This window comes from Antechinus flavipes, chromosome 2 (genome assembly GCF_016432865.1).
Source record: "Antechinus flavipes isolate AdamAnt ecotype Samford, QLD, Australia chromosome 2, AdamAnt_v2, whole genome shotgun sequence".
Classification (NCBI taxonomy): Eukaryota; Metazoa; Chordata; class Mammalia; order Dasyuromorphia; family Dasyuridae; genus Antechinus; species Antechinus flavipes.
Window position 1 is genome coordinate 603,414,347 of NC_067399.1, and position 23,828 is coordinate 603,438,174.

General features: G+C 34.1%; 1 protein-coding gene across 4 annotated transcripts in view; it reads left to right on the top strand.

Moving 5' to 3' along the window:
* PLEKHA1 (pleckstrin homology domain containing A1) overlaps nt 1-23,828 on the top strand; it is a 77,680-nt gene that overhangs the window by 40,301 nt on the left and 13,551 nt on the right. For 3 of the 4 annotated variants that reach the window (XM_051981591.1, XM_051981590.1, XM_051981589.1), the window contains exons 4-8: nt 4,435-4,480; nt 10,689-10,786; nt 17,656-17,787; nt 20,240-20,383; nt 23,222-23,290. In XM_051981591.1, coding sequence (XP_051837551.1) covers nt 4,435-4,480; nt 10,689-10,786; nt 17,656-17,787; nt 20,240-20,383; nt 23,222-23,290 — 489 coding nt within the window. The remainder of the gene's footprint in view (nt 1-4,434; nt 4,481-10,688; nt 10,787-17,655; nt 17,788-20,239; nt 20,384-23,221; nt 23,291-23,828) is intronic. The other variant, XM_051981593.1, reaches the window with a different exon arrangement.

Genomic DNA, 23,828 nt, shown 5'->3' on the forward strand with positions numbered 1-23,828 from the left:
TTTCAGAATTTCATCTTTTATTCTTATTTTGGGATTGTTAATTTGTTGATGAGAGTGTTAGTCCAGGAAGGGAAAAATGGGATGGCAATGACAACGGGACAGATGACTGGATAACCTGTAGTGTTCTGACTTATTATGCAGGTCTTTGAACTTTTCAGTTAAGTTTTCCCATATGTACTTGTATGTACTTGGATGCAATGCCATTCTGGGCATATATTTTAATACTGAGAGTCATTCATTTTTGATATTGTTTTCCTATTTCACTCATGGTGATACCTGTTTTTTATTGTTATTCATTCATTTCAGTTATGTCCAACTTTTTGTGACTCCATTTGGCTTTTCTTGAAAAAATTAGTAGTTTGCCATTTTCTTCTCTACCTCATTTTATAGATAAGAAAAATGAGACAAAAGTGACTTGCCCTGGGTCACACAACTAGTAAGTATCTGGGGTTAGATTTGAACTCATATCTTCCTGACTCCAGGCCTGACACTCTATCCACTGTGTCTTTTTTGTGTATTGTGATTGTTTTTGTGATTATTTTTGATGGTTTTTCCATTTGGCTGAAGAATAATAAATTTTATCCTTTCCCCTCGTCTTACTTCCTTGGGTCTGAGTGTTGTATACAGAATATTGTTGGATTCTCCTTTTTTAATTTATTCTTTTTTAATCTTTCTTGATACTTTGTTCTCTATTATGGATAAATTGAGTTCATTAACATTTGGGTTTGTAATTGTTCATTTTTACTTTTTTTCTATCAAATTCTAGTGTTACTTTAAAAAAATTAATCTGTTCTAATCATTTTGCTTACAACAATCTGATTATAGTCTCTTTTCTCAGAATAATCTTTTCTGTTACCTAGTCCAAGTCTAGATGACTTAATTCTATTTTTATTATGTTTTTTCTCTTTTTCTCCTTCTTTCCTTTGCTCAGACAAAAATATAATTCAGGAGACTGTTCATCTTTCTTAGACCTTTGATCATTTAACCTGTTTGAATGACCTTTCTTTTTGGTATTCGATTTTCTACAAAACATTCCATTCTTCCTTCTCCCTTTTTCTAGTTTGTTCTAGAATCTGACACTCTTTTCATGACCTTTTCCCATTATATTTCCCTTTTCTTTTCTCAGTGACCTTCCTGGAAGGTGAGACTTCTTAAAGATAATATTTTTATATTTTCCTTTGTTCAGATAAAATGTGTGGTGTGAATCTCTGCATCATTCCTTTCCTACTTGTTTGAAAGATTTTATTTATACACTTTATCCCCAGAAATATTTGTGTAGGATATAGAATGGTACAATTAAAACAACTTAGGGTTAGTTGAACTGGATGAACTGAATCTAGGTTTTTCCATATATCTTGAAGCCAGCCACTCTAGCGTCTAAAACCAAGAGCCAGCATTAACTGCAGTGAGGGTACAGTAGGGATCTTTCCAGTAAAATTAGGAATAAAACAATGATCATAGTGCTAGAAATATTAGTCATAAGATGAGAAAGAGAAATTGAGGGAATAAAGGCAAAGAAATAAAACTGCTTATCAATGGTTTATTTGGAAAATCCTAGAAACAATAACTTCAGCAAAGTTGTAGCCTATAAAATAAACCCACAGTAATTTTTACTTTTTGTTTATCATCAACAGAATTCATCAGAAAGAGAGAAATTTCTTTATAGTCACTACAGAAGGCATAAAATACTATCTAACAAGACACACAGAAAAACTGAATGAATATAACTATAAAACACTTTACAAAAGACTGAACTATTGTCATAGAAAAGGCCATAATTATGGCCTTAAAATAATTTTAATTATTTAAATTTAAAAATAATTTTTTTCATTCAGTGCTACTCTAGACTATACAAGAATTATTTTGTAGAATTAGAAAAAATAGTAAGAAAATTGATTTGGAAGAAGACAAGTTCAAGAATTTTAAGGGAAATGATGCGGGAAAGAAGAAATGAAAAGGGGAAATTTTCACCCCTTTATTGGGGTCCAGCATTGTCAGTTCTTTGATGCTACAACAAAACAGTAATCATTAAATGCTTTGGTGTACTGATTAAGAAACAAATACATTGACCATTGGAACAAATTAGATGTATTGTATATAGAGAAGCAAGGGAGCACAAATAGCTTGAAATTTGATAGACCCAAAGACCCCATAGGTATTTTACCTGGGGGGTAAGGTTCATTATTTGACAAAAACTGGGAAAACTTGAAAATAGTCTGGCAGAAATTAAATATAGATCAGTATATCATACTGAATATCAAGGTAGGTTCTATCTGGGTGCATGACTTGGACATAAATGGTGACATAAGTTAAGAGAAGCAAGGAATAATAGCCTCTCAGATCTCTGGATAGTATAAGAATTAATTACCAAACAAACAAAGGAGATAATGGGAGATAAAAATGAAAAAATTGTATTATGTGAAATTAATAAGTTTTTGCACAAAATTAATATATTCAAAAGTAGAAAAGAAGCAGTTAATTGGGGAAAATTCTTTGCAAGAGAGTTCTATGATAAAAATTTCACTTCCAAGATATATAGAGAACTTATTCAAATTTATAAGAATAAGAGCCATTTCCCAAATAGGCAAATAATATGGACAGCAGTTTTCAGTGGAAAAAATTTTAGCCAATAATAGCTATTTTAAAAAATGATCCAAATCACTAATAATTCAATACCAATTAAAACCGCTTAAGTTCTATTTGATCTGATCATATTGACCAATTTGGCAAAAAAAGGAAAATGCCAAATGCTGAAGGGGCTTTGGGGAAATAGGTACAGTAATATAGTATTGGTGGATCTGTGAAATGGCTTGGCTATTGTGCAGAACAGTTTGGAACTATGCTCAGAAAAAAAAGATGCAAACCTTTTGATTCCACAATACCAGTAGCAGGTCTATTCCCCAAAGAGCTCAAAGAAAGAAAAAAATGGACCCATATTTACAAAAATGTTTATAGCTCTTTTAGTAGTGGCAAATAACTAAAAACTAAACAATCAATTGAGGAATGGCTGACCAAGTTACAGGATAAGAATGTGATAAGTTATTATTGTGCTGTAAGACGTGATAAAGGAGATAGTTTGAGAGGAACTCAGGAAGACTTGTGTGAACTAATGCAAAATGAACAAATTGTAGGGACAAATAACATTGAAAGATGTAACTGATTAAAGCAGTGAACAGCCACTATTCTAGGGGACTTAATATTAAAACATTCTGTTGTTGTTCTTATCAAGAGATATAGATTGAGACATACTTTTTAGATGTTATCAGTGTGGGAGTTTATTTTATTGATTGTGTTTGTGACAGTCTTTAAATTCATTTTTATTATTTCTTCAAATTCAGTACTTTATTCAGATGTACTGTGATTTGTTTAGCCATTTCCCAGTTGTTGGACATCGCTTTTTTTTTTTTTTAAATCATAAAAAGTAGTATTTTAAGATTTTACAGTTTTTTTTCCCAAAATGGTGAACTGACAAGTTATAAATATTATGCCTATTTTTCATATAGGGACACTGAGATTAGTGACGTAATCAATGGTCTCACAGTGTCAGAGTCAAACCTAGTTATTTCCTCGTTCATATTTCCTCATAGTAATATTACCCTAAGATAAACCTAAACTTCTTTTAAATTTTGACCTTGAGGTTTCTTTTTTGCAAATCTTTATCTATTCGGTTCATTCTAGCCATTTGTTAAGTATTTAGTGTGTACTTGGTGCTGGGGACATACAAAAACAAAATCATTTTTGCCTTTAGTGAGCCTATATTTTGTTGACCAACAAGATATATTTACAAATGGGTAAACATAGCCTAGCATGAAGAAGGAGAGAAAGCATTACTATATACTTGGCGGGATCTGGACATGTTTTATATAGTTGACCAATTGGCTGAGCCAAGAAGGCTCTAAGGAATAGTTTCTGAAGACTCTAAGGAGTAGTTTGAAGATGAAAAATTTACAGTTGCTTTGAATTCTTATGAAGGGTCAGAAATATAGGTTTTAAGAAGTGTTTGATAGACTAATTTTCAAACTTTCTTCCAAATAGGAAATATTTATGATTAACATAAAATTTGCCTTAATCCTCCCATTCAAATTTCACTGGAGAAACAAACAAGTCTCTTAACAAAGCATTGATGTCATTAAAAAAATCTCTTAGAAATGCAATATAGCATCAAACACAGCCCTTCTTCATACATAAATTAATTCCTTAATAAATGTTGCTTTAATTGTGTTTAAATCATTATTTTTTGCTACTCTCAAAGTTGAGTTTTAGATTGATTTGTGGTGCCTTTGTCAAGATTGAATGATTTAAATTATTTGTAAACCTTTCAATGCTGTAAAAATAAGAGTTGTATAGGGAAATAATTTGTGAGTTTATAGTGTTTAAGGTGTAATATAGCTAATACAAAAAGATATGGTGTGACATTTCTATTTTTCTTGTTAGGTTAGCGATGCAACTAAGCTCAGGCCAAAGGCAGAATTCTGTTTTGGTAAGTAAGTACCATATTTTTACATCTCCTTTTAGGCTAGGCTGGCATAATCACATCAGTTATTAATTCGGGGAATTGTTCTTTATACAATTTTGTTTATTCTTTCTATTCTTCTCCCTCTTAGCCAAGTTCCTACAGCTTTTTTCAATATTTCCTTTATCACTTTTTCTCTTCTATCTTACCTCTGCCTTTTGGCTTCCCTGACTTTTTTTCAAGTGTTACCTTAAGTCTCATGTCCTGCAAGTAACTTTTTCTGATCTCCCCAAATGCATTTGCCGTTTCTCTACCTTGTCTAGATCATGTATGTACATGGTTGTTTGCACATTGTCTCCTTGAGGGCAAGGACTGTTTTTGTCTTTTTTTTTTTTCTTTCTCTAGTGCTTAGTCCAGTATCTGACACATAGTGGGCTTAATAAATGCTTGTTGACCAAACTGCACAGAATGGACACTAAGGATGGATTTATAAATCCATAAAATTCTTTGGCATTTATAAAACTGGAAATTTAAGGAATTATGAAAGAAGGTGGCCACCTTATTTCTATTTGGTTTCACTCCTTATTTCTGTTTTAATGTAACTTGCTAGCAAGTAGATGTATGGTTTCTGTTGCATAAGATAAAATGATTTTACTCAGTTCTCTTATACTGTTTTTAAAAAGTCTTGATAGTTGAATTTTGGTTATGGATTTACTTCTTGATTATGAGAACAAATTAGGCTAACCATAGGAATTGACTTAAAAATTTCTCATAATTGACATTACGGTATATAACATTCTATAATATACTGTTTATAGGAAGAACATAGAAGTAAACTATTAATGGATAGAAAGTAGTTTTGTTTACTATATTCTTCTTGAGTCTTCTTTACTGGATAATTTTACCTAATTAGTCAAGATAGTTAACTAGATAAAGCAATAACTAGGGATATCTGTCAAAGCAACTTCGTGGTAATAATATAGATTTAGTGAAAGTTGGTATTAGTGAAAGTGTTCACTCATTCAACAAATATTTAATAAATTATCACAAGTTGTTTTTTAGACTTTTTGTATGTGCATAATAAGAGTAAAATAACACTAAAAGCTTGCCTACTAAATTTATTCTTAATAGTGTGTAAGTCTGGATATGTGGCTGTAATTCTTAGTCTCCCATTCTGTTGATGCTACGTTCAGTTAATTGTTCCAGTCAAGGATTTGCAGAATGTTTTGCAAACCTTTGACATTATCTTGGTGATGGGCATAGTATCGGGAACTTAATATCCAGGGTCTGAGAGACTAATCAGGGCTGGGATGCTGAGCAGGCTAATGTGGTGACAATTCTCAAGAATGTCTGAAGCTCTTGAATTCATACTAACCTATTGCACATAGTATTCACATGTAAGACACATTTTGTATCTCTTGTCTTTGTATATCCCCAGAACTCATTCTTGGGTCACCTGCTCCCTCGTCACCTACGTTCTTTTCCTCCAAAAGCTTTCTTTTGCACTTGTTGCTTCTTATTTTCCCTGACTCAAAGTTGAAGAGTCACCTTATAAAGGAAAGATGAAGTTCTGTCTGGGTGTCTCAGACCTGAGGACCCCTGGTGTAGGGAAACAATCTTCTCTGATTCTTTTATTGTTATTGTAGAAGGATTCAGTCAGACTAGCATTCAAGGATACAAGAAGCCTAGGAGCTGCTTTGTGGGACTTCATGAGGCCCTCTTCCTCATGGAGGCTCACCTGAGGTTTCTAGTAACAGTAGGCTACATGGAAATGATTTTGCCTGGTTGAGAAAGAGAACAGTTTTTATCCTCTCATATTCATATCAGCCCAGGGATATTCACACAATTAATAAAAACATGATTATTAAAGTGGGCATTGTGATGTGTGCTTTATGGATTCTTCCCTCTTCCCCCCTTTTTATTGTTGTAATCTTTATTTTTCTGTTTCTATATAAACTTCTCTAATGCATCATTGCCTTTGGGGTATTTCTTTATTTTGATTCTCTCTATGTATAACTTGGACTTAGGTGCCTTAAGCAGAGCCTGGCTCAAATCTGACAGAGCATCTAGTAAACATCTTTATATATAAGAGCTAGAGTAAGTTTTGCCTACATTTTAGAAGTACCTGTTGTCTAATTTCACTGCATCCTCACTGCTTACTCCGTTTGGCCATGTAAAGAAGTGATAAAGCAAATTTAAGCAAATGATCGAAGAAAAAGAATCCAAAAGTGGAATGGGAAGTGACCTTTTGACTCTATAAGCAAAGATTTAATAAATACTTGTTATGTTGTACTAGGGTTTCTTTTTCAAGTGTCAGGTTGAACTAGATAATTGCTAAGGTTTCTTCCAACTCTGAGATTTTGTGTTTCTGTTACAGCTGTTCCTTTACTCATCGCCTTATTGGCTTTCTTTCATATTCCCCACAGTGACTGTTCCAAACCTTCTCCTTTTGTCCCTCTTAACTACCTGTCTCTTCCTACATCTCAGCAAATGAGCTTTCTTCTCATTTCAGTAGGAAGCAGACATTCCGTCCTGAGTTTTTCTGATCCCTTCTGCTTCATACTGTTAATTCTCCCCTCTGAATTTCCTCCTCTAGTATCTGAGAAAGAACTGACTGTTCTACTGCTACCTTTGCTCACATGCCTTTTTTCCCCCCTGAAGTGTATTATGCTTATTTCCAGTCTCTTTTTCCTTCCTTTCTTCTTTCCTTCCTTCTTCTTCCTTCCTTCTTTCCTTCCTTCCTTCCTTCCTTCCTTCCTTCCTTCCTTCCTTCTTTCCTTCCTTCTTCTTCCTTCCTTCCTCCCTCTCTCTTCCTTCCTTCCTTCTTCTCTTCCCTTCCTTCCTCCCTTCCTTCCTCTCTTCCCTTCCTTCCTCCCTTCCTTCCTCTCTTCCCTTCCTCCCTTCTCCCTTCCTCCCTTCCTCCCTTCCTCCCTTCCTCCCTTCCTTTCTTCCTCCCTTCCTCCCTCCTCCCTTCCTTCTTTCCTCCCTTCCTTCTTTCTTTCCTTCTTTCCTTCCCTTCCTTCCTTCCCTTCCTTCCTTCTCTTTTCTTACTTCTCTTTTTCTTTCCTTTTCTCTTTCTCTTTCTTTCTCCCTCCCTCCCTCCCCCTCTCTTTTCCTTCCTTCCTCTCCCCTTGCCTTTCCTCACCTTCTTGCCTTCCTTTTCTTTCTTTCTTCTTTCCTTACCCCCACAAGATTCCCCCCATCTGCATCTTTAAAAAATAAAAAAGGAAAGAAATGAACTCTGCCACTTTTCAGACTATTACCTTCTCTTTCCTATGTACTGTTAGAACAAACATCATCTCTTGCTGCCTTTCCTGCCTTCCTGCCCACTCACTTTTCAGTCCCTAACATAAGACCTTCCAGCTCTTCAGTTCCCAAGGACCTGCATTCTTTGAATTTATTAGTCTCTCCAGCTGAATGTAGATAGTCTTTTCTTAGTCACATTACTTGACTTTTCTGTGGCTTTTGATTGTTGACATTGTCTAGCGTTACATTTTCTACAGAATTGAATTCTGCAGCCATATGTCTAACCCTAATAAGTCTCCTGAGAAATTCCTTTAGAATATCCAATTCAGTGTATCTGCAATAGAACTAACCACATTTTCCTCTAGATCTGTATTATTAGTACTTGTCATTTTTTCTTTATATCAAGAGTTAATAGCATCTTTCCATTCCCCCAGTTTTATGACCAGGATAACTCTTGACTCTTCCCTTTCTTCTCTTTATTCCCCCTCCCTCCTACTCTCTTCTGCTCTTGATCTTTCCAGCATTTCACAGTTTTTTAGCCATAAATGTGTATCAGAGTTGTCACCAAGTGGGGCTGCCACCCTTTTTCTCCCTACCACCCAAAGATGCCTGATCTCCACTTCGAAATTTCCTGGCAGTTATCCTTTTCTCTTTTTCCTCTTGACTGGATGCTAACCTCTCCTCTCCTTACTAGATTCACAGTCCCCATTCCATTCTGACTTTAGGCCCATTTCTAGTGGTGAAGGTCTGGTCCCTTCCAGGTTCTCCCCCTTTTGTTTAGATAGCCTGATGCCCTCACAGTCTTCTTGGGCTTGACTTAGAGGTCTTTCTTCTCTACATCAAAAACTTCTAGGATCTGTTATCTCTCCCAATTAAAGAAAGGATGAGTTCCTTCAAAGTAGGTACTGTCTTCTTTTTCTGTTGGTGTATGCAGCACATACTTGGAATGCAGAATAAATACCTTTTTTCCCCCTTCATTCAATAAACGTTTATTGTATTGTTGACTTGCTAGTATACTAAAATTTTTAATATTCATTACATTTTATACAATTTACTCTCTAGTTGTAAGTCTTAGGTACTTAATTCATTTCAGGTCAGCAGATTAATACATTTAAAGGCTTATATGTGCAAGACACTTCCAAAGTATTGAGTTCCAAAGACAAAAAGAAATTAAGAGGCAGTTTTTGTCAACATGGAACTCACATTCTTCCATCACATTGTTTTTTTTTTGTTGTTGTTGTTGTTTGTTTGTTTTTTCCTGAAACTAGTCCTAAAGCAAACTAACAATGAGTGATACTCAAGTCTTGCACATAATAAATATTCAATATGTACATGAATAATGAGAAGCTTTGTTTTCTAGCATGAGGAAAGATCTTAAGGATCACTTGATTCAGGACTTAGAAAAACATTTTTTTTCAAGTACATTAAGTGTAATGTATCAAGGTAGATTAGTATTATATCTTTGTGTTTTGTCATGAATTTTAACAGCCTTATTGTTGCCTCGCAAGAAATCTTAAAATCTGACCTTTAAGAGACCAGTTCTTCGATAATTTTTTTCAAACTTAGAGTTAGATTTCTCCTATGGCTTCATTTTTAAGGCTTTTGGCTCAATTCAAAGAAGTGTTAAATAACCTGTTGTAAAGTTGATGAGAGGAGGTCAACAGAGCTGGAGTAGGGCATGAGAAGGCTAGCATTGAATTGAAGAGTGGTGGCCATGGAGTAGAGAGGGAAGTTTTCTACTTAGACATCTGGGCTTTCAGTTTCACTGGGCATTAGGAGAGGGAAAGATGTGAGTTTGCTGTCCGTGGGACAGTAGATCCTGCAGAACACTAGAAGATCCAAGTTTTTTAGCTGCTCCAATGTAGGATCTGCCCTTGGGGTCTCTCAGACTCAGCAGGTTCTGTCCATGCCTTAGCTTATTCTAAGAAAGAAAAAATGTTTGCCAAGGAAATACATGTTTTCTTTCAGTGATTGGACTTTGGTTATTTGCAGATAACTCTGTAGCAGTATTTTGGTTTGTGCAGCACTTAGGTTTCTGAAAAAGTTTGTATAAATAAAATCATGATGATTTATTTTTTGCAAGATAGTTTACAGTTTCTAATTCTTACCCCAAATTTCTGTCATAAAGTAAATGATTTACAAGCAAGCAATTAAAAATAATTACTATTGAAAATAGCATTGCTTTTTTTTTTTTAATTGGAAAAATCTTATATAATGAGAAGAATCCCTTAAAGTTTTTTTGTGCTGGTTTGTCCTAAAACAGGGCATCATTATAGGCAGCAGTTGCTTCTACCATTAATTGAATTCATACCAGACTTTTTGGAGGGAGGATTCTGAGTACCATAATTGAGGTCAGATGATTGAGTTTGAAACTACAGCCCTGCCACTTGTTCCTGATGTCACTTCAGGAAGTCTCTTTACCTCTGTAGGTCTCAAGAGTTTCCTCTGCTATAAAATAAAAGGAGTGGTTGAGATGATCTAAATTTTTTTTTCCTGAGGCAATTGGGGTTAAGTGACTTGCCCAGGGTCACACAGCTAAGCATTGTTAGGTGCTTGAGGCCAGATTTGAACTCAAGTCCTCCTAACTTCAGAGCTGATGCTCTATCCACTACACCAACTAGCTGCCTCAAATTGAGATGATTTGTAAAGGCCTTTCCAGCTCTAAATCTGTACCCAGCTATTCTGGCTACTTCATGTCAAACCCTATTAGTAAAAAGACCTAAATACTTTGACAGTTTGCTTGAAATTCCAAGCATCATGGATATAGAGCTGGAGGGGCCCTTGGGGACCACTTAGACCAACCCCTTCATTTCATAGATGAGGAAAGAAACCTGACAGTAACTCATGACTTTTTCATGATCCTTCAGGTAGTATCCGAGGCTGCAAAAGGTGTTCAGTTAAATCATTTCTATAGTTGTTTTATTAACACAGACTTAAAAATAGCTGATTTGGTTGTAATTCAATTTAATTTTTCTTTTTGTCTTAATAGTAATGAATGCTGGAATGAGGAAATATTTTTTACAAGCCAATGATCAGCAGGACCTAGTTGAATGGGTAAATGTTTTGAACAAAGCTATAAAAATAACAGTAAGTATTCTTATTTTTCTTAAATATCTTGATGTCCAGAAGAATTTTACATATCTTTTGAAATTATCTTTCTATGGCACAGTTATTTACTAATTTCCATTGAAGCAATGTTTTATTTTCCAAACTGTTTTTGAAAATAGTTGACTATTGAAGTACATTTTATAAACCCCTTGTATTCTCTGATTAGTGTCTGAAAAGTAAATAATTACATATTTATATGAAAACCATCAATTTATCCCAACAATGAGTTAATATAACTCAAGCTTTTCTCAGAGGTTAAATTGCATTTTTTGTCTTGCACTAGAACAGCTTGTTACCACATGACAGCAAACACCCACACATGGCATCTGATCTCGACATGAAGCACAAGTTATTTTTAGGGCTTTTTTCTCTGTAGTTTCAGGGAAGCAGCTTCATGGACTGCTCCATGAAGTTCATATTCTTCTAAGAGTTTAACTGACCACACAGAGGCAGATACTCTTTTAGCAACTATTTGTTCTTTTTTTATTTAGGAAATTAACTTCTAGTCACTGTTGGTGTGGAGCTTCATTTATACAATTTGCCATGTTAAAGCAATGATTACTTAGTCATACTTTAGATTTTTAAAAGTAATAGATGATTTTAGATACCTTTTTATCTGAACTCCTAGATGTCTGATATTTTCTAAGTCAGTTTTTAGTGGGAATAGTAATATTTTAAAACATGACTAACTAGATATTACTGTCAGCTTGCAGATTAATCATTCTCCTATTCAGAATGTTTAGCTCTTAAGAGGTATTTATTAGTAATTGATACTGATATTTTTGATTATTTTCATTTAGAAAAGATTAATAAAAAGGTTGACAACAGGTAGGTGAGACAGTTGATTGAGCTTTGGGCCTGGAGTTAGGAAAACTCAGATACTTACTAGCTGTGTGACCCTGAGCAACTTATTTAACACTATTTGCCTCAGTTTTCTTATCTGTAAAATGAACTGGGGAGGTAAATGACATATCACTCCAGTATTTTTGCCAAGAAACCCCCAAATGTCATCAAAAAGAATCAGACATGACTGAAAATTGACTGAATAATGGCAAAATATAAAATTTAGGAAACTTGCTCAATAAAAAAGTTGTTCTAGATGGAATAAAATGGCTATATCAGGAATATTTTAGGTAAAGTTATTTAACAGTTTGACATAAAATAACTTCATAATGTAAAATTAACCTAGAACAATTAAACTAATTTTATTAGTATAGTAAAAATATAAATTGAGGAATTGCATATGTTTTTAATCAGCTGTATTTTGTTAACTTTGTTTTCTTATTTTTAAGAAAAGGCACATAATAAACCTTTTAACTCTTTGGTTCATCTTTTACATAGATATATTGTATGAAGAGAGAAAAAAAAGAATATAATTTGGGGTTGTAAATGTATTAAACTGTGAAATCTACAAAATAAGACTTTGCTTATGAGAATTTTTTTTCCTTTTTGTTTTTTTCTGGTGAGGCATTTGGGTTGACCAAATCTGATTCGACCAGAATCACAGAGCTAGGATATTAAGTACTGAGGCCAGAATTGTCCTAAGGTCCTCTTGACTGCAAGGCTAGCACTCTATCCACTGCATTATCTAGCTGTCCCGAGAATATAGTTTTTTTAAAAAAGGAAAAGTCCATTGTTGTAGCTAATGTCGGTTAAAAAAATATGTACACTTTAAAAGACTTTGGGATTTGTTTTTCTCTGGGAAAATTCCAAATACTTTTTAGCAATGTAACATTTTATTTTTTAGTGATCTGCTGAATATTGTATAGTGTAAATGTTGAACTTTTTTTCAAAACTTAAAATTACATCTGTTTTGGAAGTGTGTGTTTAAGGAAAGGGAAAAAGAGTAGTTGATTGTTTAACCATATTTTAATTACAGTGTCTTGCCATCCTGATGGTCTGTCCACCTACATAGTCGCCTGGTATCTTTTCTTAGATACTTTATGTAGGCCTGTGTGAATGCTGGTGGGTGGTTACCTTTTTTTTTTTTTTTTTAAATTTCCTTCCTCTTTATAAAATATGTGAGAAAATAAATGACCTAACTTGAATGCATATAAACCACAAGAATATGAAAGATCAAATTTTAAAGTAAACTGACTTTTTTTTTTTTAATGCTAACTCCTTATATCAGTGATAATCTTTTAAGTGGGCCATTTCCAAAATGCAAATCACACCAATCAAAAGCATTTTTTACTATAGATTTTAATCTATTTTTTAAAAGTCCAACAGTGAAACTTTTTAAGATGTTATCTTTGTCATAATTTCCTACCCTGGCAAAAACAAAAACCAAAAACCCCTCATTAAATGCTGGGTATTTTAATTTTGCCATAGAGAAATGGGAACAGAACAGAGAAGCAGGATGGTGGGGGTGCCTAGTGTTGGAAATAAAGTAAAGAAGGTATGAGTTCAGATCTTGCCACTGACACTACAATGTATAATTTTCCACACAGCAGCCTCTTGGAACCTAGTTCTGTCATCTGTAAATTGTGGGTGAAATTTGTAGTTCCTTACATGTTGTTGAAGGGTTTTTGTGATAGTGATGGCATCCTATAAGGAAAGACTTGGCAAATTTGGAAGTTGTGTTCAAGCTTGAGTTACTGTTGCAGCTAATCGGCCTGCAGGGTCTCTGAGCTCCTTTGGGGGTGTTCTGCCTGTGTCTCCCCGAGGGCTCGAGCCTACAGCTCTCCCAGAGGCATGCTTGACCTGAAGAATAAACATTTTAGTGATTCTGGTTCTTGATATTTAGGCCACATCATGTACATAAACTATTTGTAAACACATTTTTCTGATAACATTCAAAAGACATTAGGTCTGCCAAACTTTTTTTCTCAGGAAGATCGTTTCATGTTCTCAGTCTATGATTCGAAAATCTTTCTCTGACCAACAGTGCCTTTTGTTGCAGTTCATTTATTTCACACATGTCTTGACCTCTGTTGAGGGTTTTTTTTGGCACAGCTAATGGAGTGGTTTGCCATTTCCTTCTCCAGCTCATTTTAGGTTGATGAGGAAACTGAGGCAAGCAGGGTTAAGTGATTTGCTGAGGATCACAGAGCTAGTAAGCAAGTGTGAGGTCAAGTATTCCTGACTCCAAGCCCAGCACTCTATCTATTGCACCAACTAGCTGCCTCAACAGTGCTAATTGGTTCCAAGAAAACATGAAGCTCATAAGAGTGTATCAGAGGGGTTAGTTCCATTGGGACAGTGTTGTAAATATAACTATTATGGCAGAGTTTTATAGTTGAGTTTATTACATTCTATATTATGGTAATAACTTTAATCAGAAACATCATTGATTAGGGTGAATTTTCGATACACAGGGTGCCTATGTATTAGGATTCCTTTTTTCTGCTCTTTACCATGTCTCAAGGTAGCATTTTTGTAGAAAATATTCAATTTTCCACACAATCACAGATTTGCTTAACAATTTTTAAAGGAAATAGAATTAATGTACATTTTTTTGAAACTAGGTAGTTCTCAATAAGGTTGTTTTCTTATTCTCATTAAACAGATGTTAATTTCTGTTATGTCTATTTTAATGAATGATGTAAAACTATTTGGGGATATTTTCTGATAAAGACTCAAGCATAGTTAAAAGTTCTTTCATCGATATATTCCTCTTATTGGTTAGAAAATACAAAATGATCAAGATTAGTTTCTTTTTATAATAAATTGGGTATAAGTTTGTTGCCATGGGAATTATGCTTTACTAAATATAAGATTTTTATAATAAAAAACCGTAGCTTTGCTATGGATAAAGGGAAAATAGGAAACCAGCATGAAGTTCACAAAATATCAGAATATTTAAATATGTTAAATATTTTCTGTAGTGGGAAAGCTCCTTTTCAAATCAGATAGTCAAATCTAAGGTACTTCTCTACTGTCAACATAGGTCATGCATTATGCCTCTTAATAAATATATTTATCTACTAGAGTTCAATATATAGTTCTTTCTGGGATAGATTACTAGTAATTTTATTTTCAGTTCTCAGGAGATGTTACTCTTCATTCTAAACAATCAAAGACCATGAAGGTGTCCAATAGAAATTGTTCTGACATATCAATGAAAATAAAATGATATATAGCATCAGACTATTGATTTTCAAAAGCTCTGAAAGGTTCAGCCTCTTTAAAATGGCTGTAGATTGTTCTTTGGACTCAGTAGTCTTTGTATTGAAAATTTCCATTGGTGCATTTAATTTTTATAATTAAAATTATTGTACTGTGTACTATGACAACTGAATGGACAGAATTTCTGCTAGTCTTTTTTTTTTCTCTTCTTAGGAATTAAGCAGTGGGTTTATTTATTCAGGTTTCAATGTTTCCTTTACCTAATTGTAAAATTTACATGAAGCTTTTAATAAAATTTTATCTTAACACTAGTCATTAGAAAATACTGAGTTGATTTTATGTAAATCAACTGCTATGCTTGGCAAGTTGGTCTTTAAAAGGGTTCTATCAACAGATCTGTTTAATTTTGCCAACCCTTATTTAAATACTTGTAATAATACTTGTTTTAAAGCCCATCAAAACATTCTGGGTACCAATCTAAGCCCTAACTCAAACCATTGTGACTTGTGCTTTTCTTCCTGTGCCTTTGTCACTTCTGCTTGTTGAAATTGTACCAGTCTATCCATATCCAGATGGGATGATCTCTTTTCCATCAAACCTTCTTTGATCCTATACCATGAGTCAAAAAAGCAGCAACACTATGGTGTCTCAAAAGTGTTAGTTTGGTTTTAAGCTTAAGTAAGTTAAGCTGTGTAGATGCTACAAATTTACAAAATTTTTTGAAAGATTAATTATTTAAAGGTTTAAAACATTGATTTTTTTATTTGATATACCCATCGTTTTGTATTATATATCACTGTTTGATTTTAAAGATTTGTAAAAGCTTTCATCAAATATTGCCCAGTGACTAAAAGAATTACATGTGTAATCCTAACCTTAGAATTGTCCAAAGAATGAGGTTTTGATACCTAAAAGAGTTTTGATGTGACCTTACAAGAAAAAGTCTAGTGGAGATGGATCTGGTGACTGAGGTGGCCAGTTTGAGATAGTATCATCTAGAAACTGTCACACTTAATATATAATGACAGTACTCTTTTTTATTTTTTATTTTTTACAAATGTTATTTAAAATTCACAAAATTAAATGAACGTTAAAGAAATAACTAAAATTATAATTTTTTTTTAGGGTAAGTTTATAATATATATAATCCTTTGGTTATTAAAGGTTAAAATTTCCCTAAGCCTTTTGGGACAACCTACATATACTATTTATGTAATACATATAAAATGAAGTTCCATTTCTTTAAAAAAAAATTTTATCCATTCTATAATGTTTCATATGTTTTCTAATCACAAAGAACAGAGGAAAATGCTCGGTAGCTCTTTCAGTGGCAATTTTAAGGAATAAACTCTACTGACTATTTAAACTTTTCAGTGTAACACATATAGCAATTATGGAGGTAGATTCCACAAAACTTTTTAGCTTAATATAAAGAATGGATTTGCGGGGGAGGGAGGAGGTTTGCGGGAAATCAGAAGTCACAGACAGAAATGATCTCTTAATACTTTATCACTCTTTAATATTGTTTTCTAGTATATTTGTATATTTTAAATTCTGTAAGGGCTAGGGTTATATCATCCTTATCTTGGAATTTCCTTAAGCATCAAGAAAAGCACCAAGTAATATACATAAAAATATAGTATATGTATATTGCTGAAATGTTTTGAGTGGTACTGGGTCGATGATGGACATTTCATAAGATACCCACCTTCATGAAGCTTGACTGATACATTTCAGGAGACCTAAATTAAAGTACTGCCTCTGCTCCATATTCAGCTGTAGGAGTTTGGCTTCAGTGTTTCATTTGTACTTGAACTGAAATGAACTCTGAAAGTCCCTTCCGAATCACACATACTATTGTGGCATATATAGCAATTATGTTTACTTGAGGGTTCCATTACTAAACCAGCTTATTTTGAGACCATAGCCATACAAAATACTAAATGCAGAATAAAAATGTTCAACACCTCAGAAAATTTGTTGTGATTTTAATCGCTAAATTCTAAGAATGAATTTCATATTCATTATAAAATATTTTTCTGCCTTATCCCAATTCTTAATAAGAATTTTTTAGGATACATTTTTCATTTGTTTGAAAAATTAAAAAGGTATGTAAATATATTATTCCATCCTCATCACTCACCCACCCCCAAATCCAAAAGCTTATTGTGTAGATTACTCTAAAATATTCTATAATATTGAATATTCTTCTTTGTATATTTTTATCATATCAATAATTAAGTGATTGTTCGCATTTATGTGACACTTTAAGGTTTCCAAAACACTTTACAATATATGCTATTTTCAGTCATCCTTCATTTTTCAGATGAAAAAAGTGAAGCAGGTGGGTTAAATTGCTTATTCAATCTTGTATCTGAGACTATTCAAACTCACTTCTTTTTGATTCTCGATCAAGAACACTACCCACTACATCACCTAGATGTCTTTAAGAATTTATGATTTTATTTATTTATTAATGTGACAAGATTAAAAAAAAGTTTGTGCCTTTTCAGATAGCTGTTATAAATTGTTCAGGATGGCAAAAAAATCATCACTTGTTGACCAGCCATTACTGCTGAACATCTCATCTTCCAAGAATAGGCATTTAGTCACTTGTTGGAATATGCAGTTTAGCTTGTGTTCTACTGGCATACTTTGAGATCTCAAAATTGCTTCTGTTTCATTATAGGATTTGACTGAGGGAACATGTATTATTAATTAAAAATTCTAGGTAGGAGATATTTTCATAATTACTTTTTTTTTTTTTTTTTTTAATTTAGGTACCAAAGCAATCAGATCCACAGTCTCATTCTGATAGCTTAATTCGCCAAGTTGAAACTCCAGGTGGAAAAAAGCAAGTGTCTTACAGGACAGAAATTGTGGGAGGTGTCCCTATTATAACACCAACTCAGGTAAATAATGTAAAGTTAATAATATTTTTCCTTCTCTGTAACTAATTTCTAAATTAATTTTATAGTGCCAATATAAAATTAGCCAGTTCTTCCTCATCTTATTAAAAGATTTATGTGCATTGCAAATTATACTGATAATTTTGTTTTTTCACTTGTTTTTCTTTTTTTGTTTTCTTTTTTATTTATTTTTTATTGTATTTATTTTTTCCCTTTTTTAAAAAAATAATTATAACTTTTTATTGGCAGAACCCATGCCTGTGTAATTTTTTACAACATTATCCCTTCCACTCAGTTCTATTCCGACTTTTCCCATCCCTCTCTCCACCCCCTCCCCCAGATGGCAAGCAGTCCTATACATGTTAAATATGGTACAATATATCCTAGATAGTATATGTGTGCAGAACGAATAGTTCTCTTGTTGCATGGGAAGTTGGATTCAGAAGATAAAAATAATCCGGGAAGAAAAACAAAAATGCAAGCAATTTACATTCATTTCCCAGTGTTCTTTCTTTGGGTGTAGCTGCTTCTGTCCATCCTTGATCAGTTGAAACTGAGTTAGATCTTCTCTTTGTCGAAGATATCCACTTCCATCAGAATACATCCTCATACAGTATTGTTGTTGAAGTATATAATGATTTCCTGGTTCTGCTCATTTCAGTTAGCATAAACTCATGTAAGTCTCTCCAAGCCTCTCTGTATTCATCCTGCTGGTCATTTCTTACAGAACAATAATATTCCATAATATTCATATACCACAATTTATTTAGCTATTCTCCAATTAATGGGCATCCACTCAGTTTCCAGCTTCTAGCCACTACAAACAGGGCTGCCACAAACATTTTGGCACATACAGGTCCCTTTCCCTTCTTTACTATCTTTGGTGTTTAAGCCCCCAGTTCACTTGTTTTTCTGAGGAGTGCTTTCAGTAGGTTTAAATGAAGAAAGTCTATGATATGAAAGCCCTGAACTTTGTTTCTGACAGACTTAATTATTCCTAGACAAGAAATGGCATCTCTTATGAAGTGAGGTTATAACGGGCTTCAAAAGAATAATAGGAACTGTATATTTTGGAATGGTTAGAAAATTATTTTATTTTGATGTGCAGTCTAAGTATTTAGTGATTCTAATATGTGGATATTTGTTGTCTATTTTATTGATAGGCATACTTGATGAACTTTTATTACTTAGGTGTTACTAGCCTGAAATCAGGAGGATCTGAGCTCAGACACATAACACTTCTTAGTTGTGTGACCCTGGGCATAACACTTAACCCCAATTGCCTCAGGGGGAAAAAAAAATTACATCTAGTAACTTAAATCCTTGTATTGCTTCATAGTATATGATAGCTTTAGAGCTCATATGGAATTATTAGCTTTAGAGAAACCAAAGATTTAATAAGGGCTTTTTGACCTGGCCAGTCTTGATATTTTAATATTCTTTAATGATATATCATAAAAAAAGAGATGAAAAGTATCATTTATTCTTCAGAGGCCTGAAACTTTGGAAACCCATAATAACTCAAGTTTTGTTACATACTAGATTTTTCAAGTCTTTTGGCAGATGAGAGAAAGTGACTGAAAAAGAGAATTTCTGCTCTGCCTAATCTTCTCTAGGGGTTGGTTGAACCCAGCCCCAAGTTACATGATCTTTTTTATAGAAATAATGAGCTAATATGATTTTACAGATTTAAAGATGCAGTTAGATTAAACTTTGTTCTAACAGCTTTGTACTTTGTCAAGCTTTAAAGTGAGAGGGAAAGGTTTTAGTCTATACTTGTGTTAGGAACTTCAAATACTTCATGTTCTTGAATGTTTTAATTTTGAATAGAATTAATGATTTTGATGTATATAAATTGTAGTTTTTAGAGTCCCAGGTAAGAAATTTTAAGAAGTCTGAATTTATTTCCCCTTTACCATTTTAAATGATGCCTGGCTCTAAATGAATGCATAAAGTGAATAAGTTTTGTTTGCTTTTATTTAATTTCAATTTTTTGTTTTGTTTCCATCAAGGAGATAAGAAAGAAAATGGATAAAGAGATAACAAAATATTCAATCAAGTAAAGTTTATTTAGATGATGATGAGCTTTGGATTGAGAAATATAGGAACCTTTGAGAATGGCTTAAGACTTTCATGTTAAGTTTTAGGGATTTTTAGGAAATAATATTTGTTGGTCTGTGTTATGGATTAACTAGGAAAATCTTAATCTAAAATCTGATATTCATCTAAGTAAAATTGAGGTGGATTTAAGAAATGTTTTATTGTATTGAAAATATATATTAAAACACCTTTGTTTTAATAGTGAGGATCACTATTTGAAAACCTTTCTATTAGGTGAGAATCATCTCACCTGTGAGATAGCTAAAAAGTGAGGATCATTTTTTGATCATCATCATCAGTCAGGATAGCTAAAAAGACCTTAAAAAACTCTTCTTCATTTTTTATTTCATTTTAGAAAGAAGAAGTAAATGAATCTGGTGACAATATTGACAGGAATAATCTGAAACGGTCACAAAGCCATCTTCCTTACTTTACTCCTAAACCACTTCCAGATAATGCAGTTATCAAAGCTGGTTATTGTGTTAAACAGGGGGCAGTGGTAAGTAAACACAATTAAATAACTTGTTCTAAGTAATGATGGTCATGAAAAATAAATATTCTTTATGCCACTAGATCTTCTGATGTAGCTTACATTCTCATCCAAGTTATTTTTTTAAAGTTGAGTAGAATTTTGTCACATTTGCCTTTTTGCTCCAAGATGCAAGAACTCAAATAGAAGTGTTGAGAGGAAGTAGGAAGCTTTGTAGGTGTTGTGGTCTTTTTGGTTGTTGGGAGGGCACGAGGAAGGGGAGTATTTTCTTTGGGTCAGTGCTGTGGCTGCAGGGGGTTGGGGAAAAGGAAGCTGGGGCCACAGACAAGAAGATCTCAACTTTTAGTTCAGAACTAAAGAGAGCAGAATTTTCTTTCAGAAATCTTTCTGATTTTAAGTGGAACGTTTAAAGGGAAATTTTATAATTCTTTAGGGAATCTTGATTGTCCCTGCTCATTTTTACTTTTTGAATCTAATAAAAAGTGCTTAATGGCAAAGTTTAAGTAATATATTAATATATCGTGTGTGTGTGTGTGTGTGTGTGTGTGTGTGTATGTGTACTTGAAGTGGGGTTCAAAAAGATCCCTATGGTATTCTTTATATTCTTTCAGAAGATAATTAAAGTTGTTTTTGTCAATAATAAATATGAAAGGGTACAGGTGAGAAAAGTTTAGAATAGTTTTATTTTAAAAGTTTCTTAGTCATTTCCATTTAAATTATCTCTTACATGGGAATGAAAAGCCTGGATCCAACTCAGATTTATCTAACACTTAGGCACTTATGTGGTACATTAAACATAATGTTTGACTTACTCTCAGCAAGAGTTCAAATCCTGCCTCTGGCACTTCTAGCTGTGAAGCTATGAGCAAGTCTTTTAATCTATTGGCTTCAGTTTTCTCATTTATAAAATTGAATTAATAATAGCACAGACTTTACTAGATTGTGGAAGAATTAAGCAAGAAAATAGAAAGGCTTGACTATTCTTAAAGTCATTGACCATTCTTTGTTTGTTTGTTTGCTGAGGCAATTGTGGTTAAGTGACTTGCCCAGGCTCACATAGCTAGGAAATGTTAAGTGTCTGAGACCAGATTGGAACTCAGGTCCTCCTGACTTCAGGGCTGATCCTCTATTCATTGCTCTACTTAGCTGCCCCTGCAATTGAACATTCTTAAAGCAATTTGTAAATGGTAGCTTTTATTAGTCACTAAACATTCATCAAGTGTTAGGCACTCTGGTAAGTGTTAGTTAGAGATATAAAGAAAGGCAAAAGACAGTCCCTGCTCTCTAGTTGATAACTGAGTGGAGGAGACAACAGGGAAGAAGGAGCTGGCATCAAGAAGGATTGTGAGACCCTTCCTGTAGAAGTCAGAGCTCAAAGGAATCCTAGGCCTGGGGAAACAAACAGTCAATGAAACTGGCCAGAGAGGAAGTGTTGTGTGTGAGGGACAGCAAGGAGGCCAGGTCTCTGGATTGGAGAGTGTGTAGGGGACATAAGAAAAAGGAAATGGAGAGGCAGGGACTGGGAAAGGCTGATTTTGGAGGGTTTTGGAGGCCAAACAGGATTTTATATTTGCTCTTGGCAGTGATAGGGAGTCGCTAGAATTTATGGAGCATAGTTAGACCTGACCACAGAAATATACTTTTATAGCTGGGTGGAGGAGGTACCGAAATAGGGGGAGACTGGCCAAAAGCTATTGTGTTGGTCCAGATGCGAGCTAATGAAGGCCTGGACCAGGATGGGGACGGTGTCAGACAGAAGGAGGCATAGATGAGAGATCTTTCTGTGGCAAAGTGGGTGTAACACAGGAACAGATTGGATATGAGGGGAAAGAGAAGGAGGCGTCCCAGATGGCCCCTGGTTTGTGAGCCTGTGTGATTAGGAAGATGGGCCCCTCTGCAGTAGAGGGAGACCCTGGAGATGGCCAGCAGGAGCAGGGAGTATTCCAACAGGAGAAAGGAGCAAAGATGCAACCAGGGCTGGAATGCAAGTCTGGACTCAGGGAGATCTAAAAGATGAAAGGAAAAAGGAAAAGATTAGTTTAAAGCCAACGGGTTGCTGATAAAGGCATTTCAGAGGGCACCTTAGAAATAGTTGGTAGCCCTAGAGTGGACATTGGGGGAATCGAGTGGAGACAGATAAAAAGGGTGATCAGTGATGGAGAACAGGGTTTATATAATAGTATCTGGGGAGTTTGGGATTCTCGAGATAGAGAAGCTCTGGCTAGTTAAGAATTTGTTAACAGTTGATGAATTATTGATTTTGTGGTTTGGCCTCCGAGTGTTGTAGGCACTAATGTGGAGGGAATAAGGAGAGCTAATGGCCTGGTGCTTCTTTTCTTTATCTGTAGCCAGACCAGGAATGAATATACCTGGAAAATCCATTGTATATAATAATATACTGTGCTAGATATAGAAAGATTTTCAAAGAAAAATAGGAAATGGGTCATTGCCTTCTTGTAACCTAAGTAGATAGTTTTTTACTTCAGATGGAAAGGCTGAAGACATAGTAGTTTAATTTCCTGCATTTGTTTCCATAGTATATGGTAGGGAAAGAGGAGGTGGAGGGGAATCTGCATTGGAAAGCCCATTTAATTTCCAGTTCAGTTAATTCTGCAAACCATTTGTATCACAAGAACTGCAAGCCAGCATCTTTTACTTTTCTAAGTTTTATTAAAACCTCAGGCTGAAGTAACATGAAAGATATCATTTGTATCTTAGTGAGAATAGAGAAGTTTTTCAGTCTTTGATATTTCTAACTTTTGTGTGCATGTCAGAATAATTAAGTAACCATCAACATTTGACATTCTTGGAAACAAAAGTCTTACTGTTTATTTTCATCTCCGTTAGATGAAGAACTGGAAGCGAAGATACTTTCAATTGGATGAAAATACAATAGGTTACTTCAAATCTGAACTGGTATGTTTTTCCTTTACAAATTTTGATATAAAAAGTAAATATGTATAACAGACGTTCCTGACTTGGGAGGGGGAGAACAGTGATCTGTAGATAGATTTCACAGAGTCTGGAGTTTTTTTTTTTAATTGTAATACTTTTTCTTCACTTAAAAACATAATTTTGAGAAGGGGTCTATAGGCGTCATCAAAGTGCAGAGAGGTCTGTGACATAAAAATGGCTTTAAAAAAAAAAAAACTTAATTAGAAAGAGAGAGAGACAATTTGGCATAATGGAAGAGAATGGGCCTTGAAGTCAGAAAAGTCAGATCCAAAAGCTGTTTTTAACACATGCTAGCTGTGTGAATTTAAGCAAGTTCTAACATCTCATGCTCTAGAGTAGAGGTGTCAAATTTGCCTGAAATCTGCCCCTCCCCCAAACTCTACCAGATTAAAATGTATAACAAAATAAATAACAATATATTGTAACATAGATAATGTTAATATGTGATGGTGAGTATGGGCTTGTAGCTTTCCTTTGGTATTTGAGTTTAACATCACTG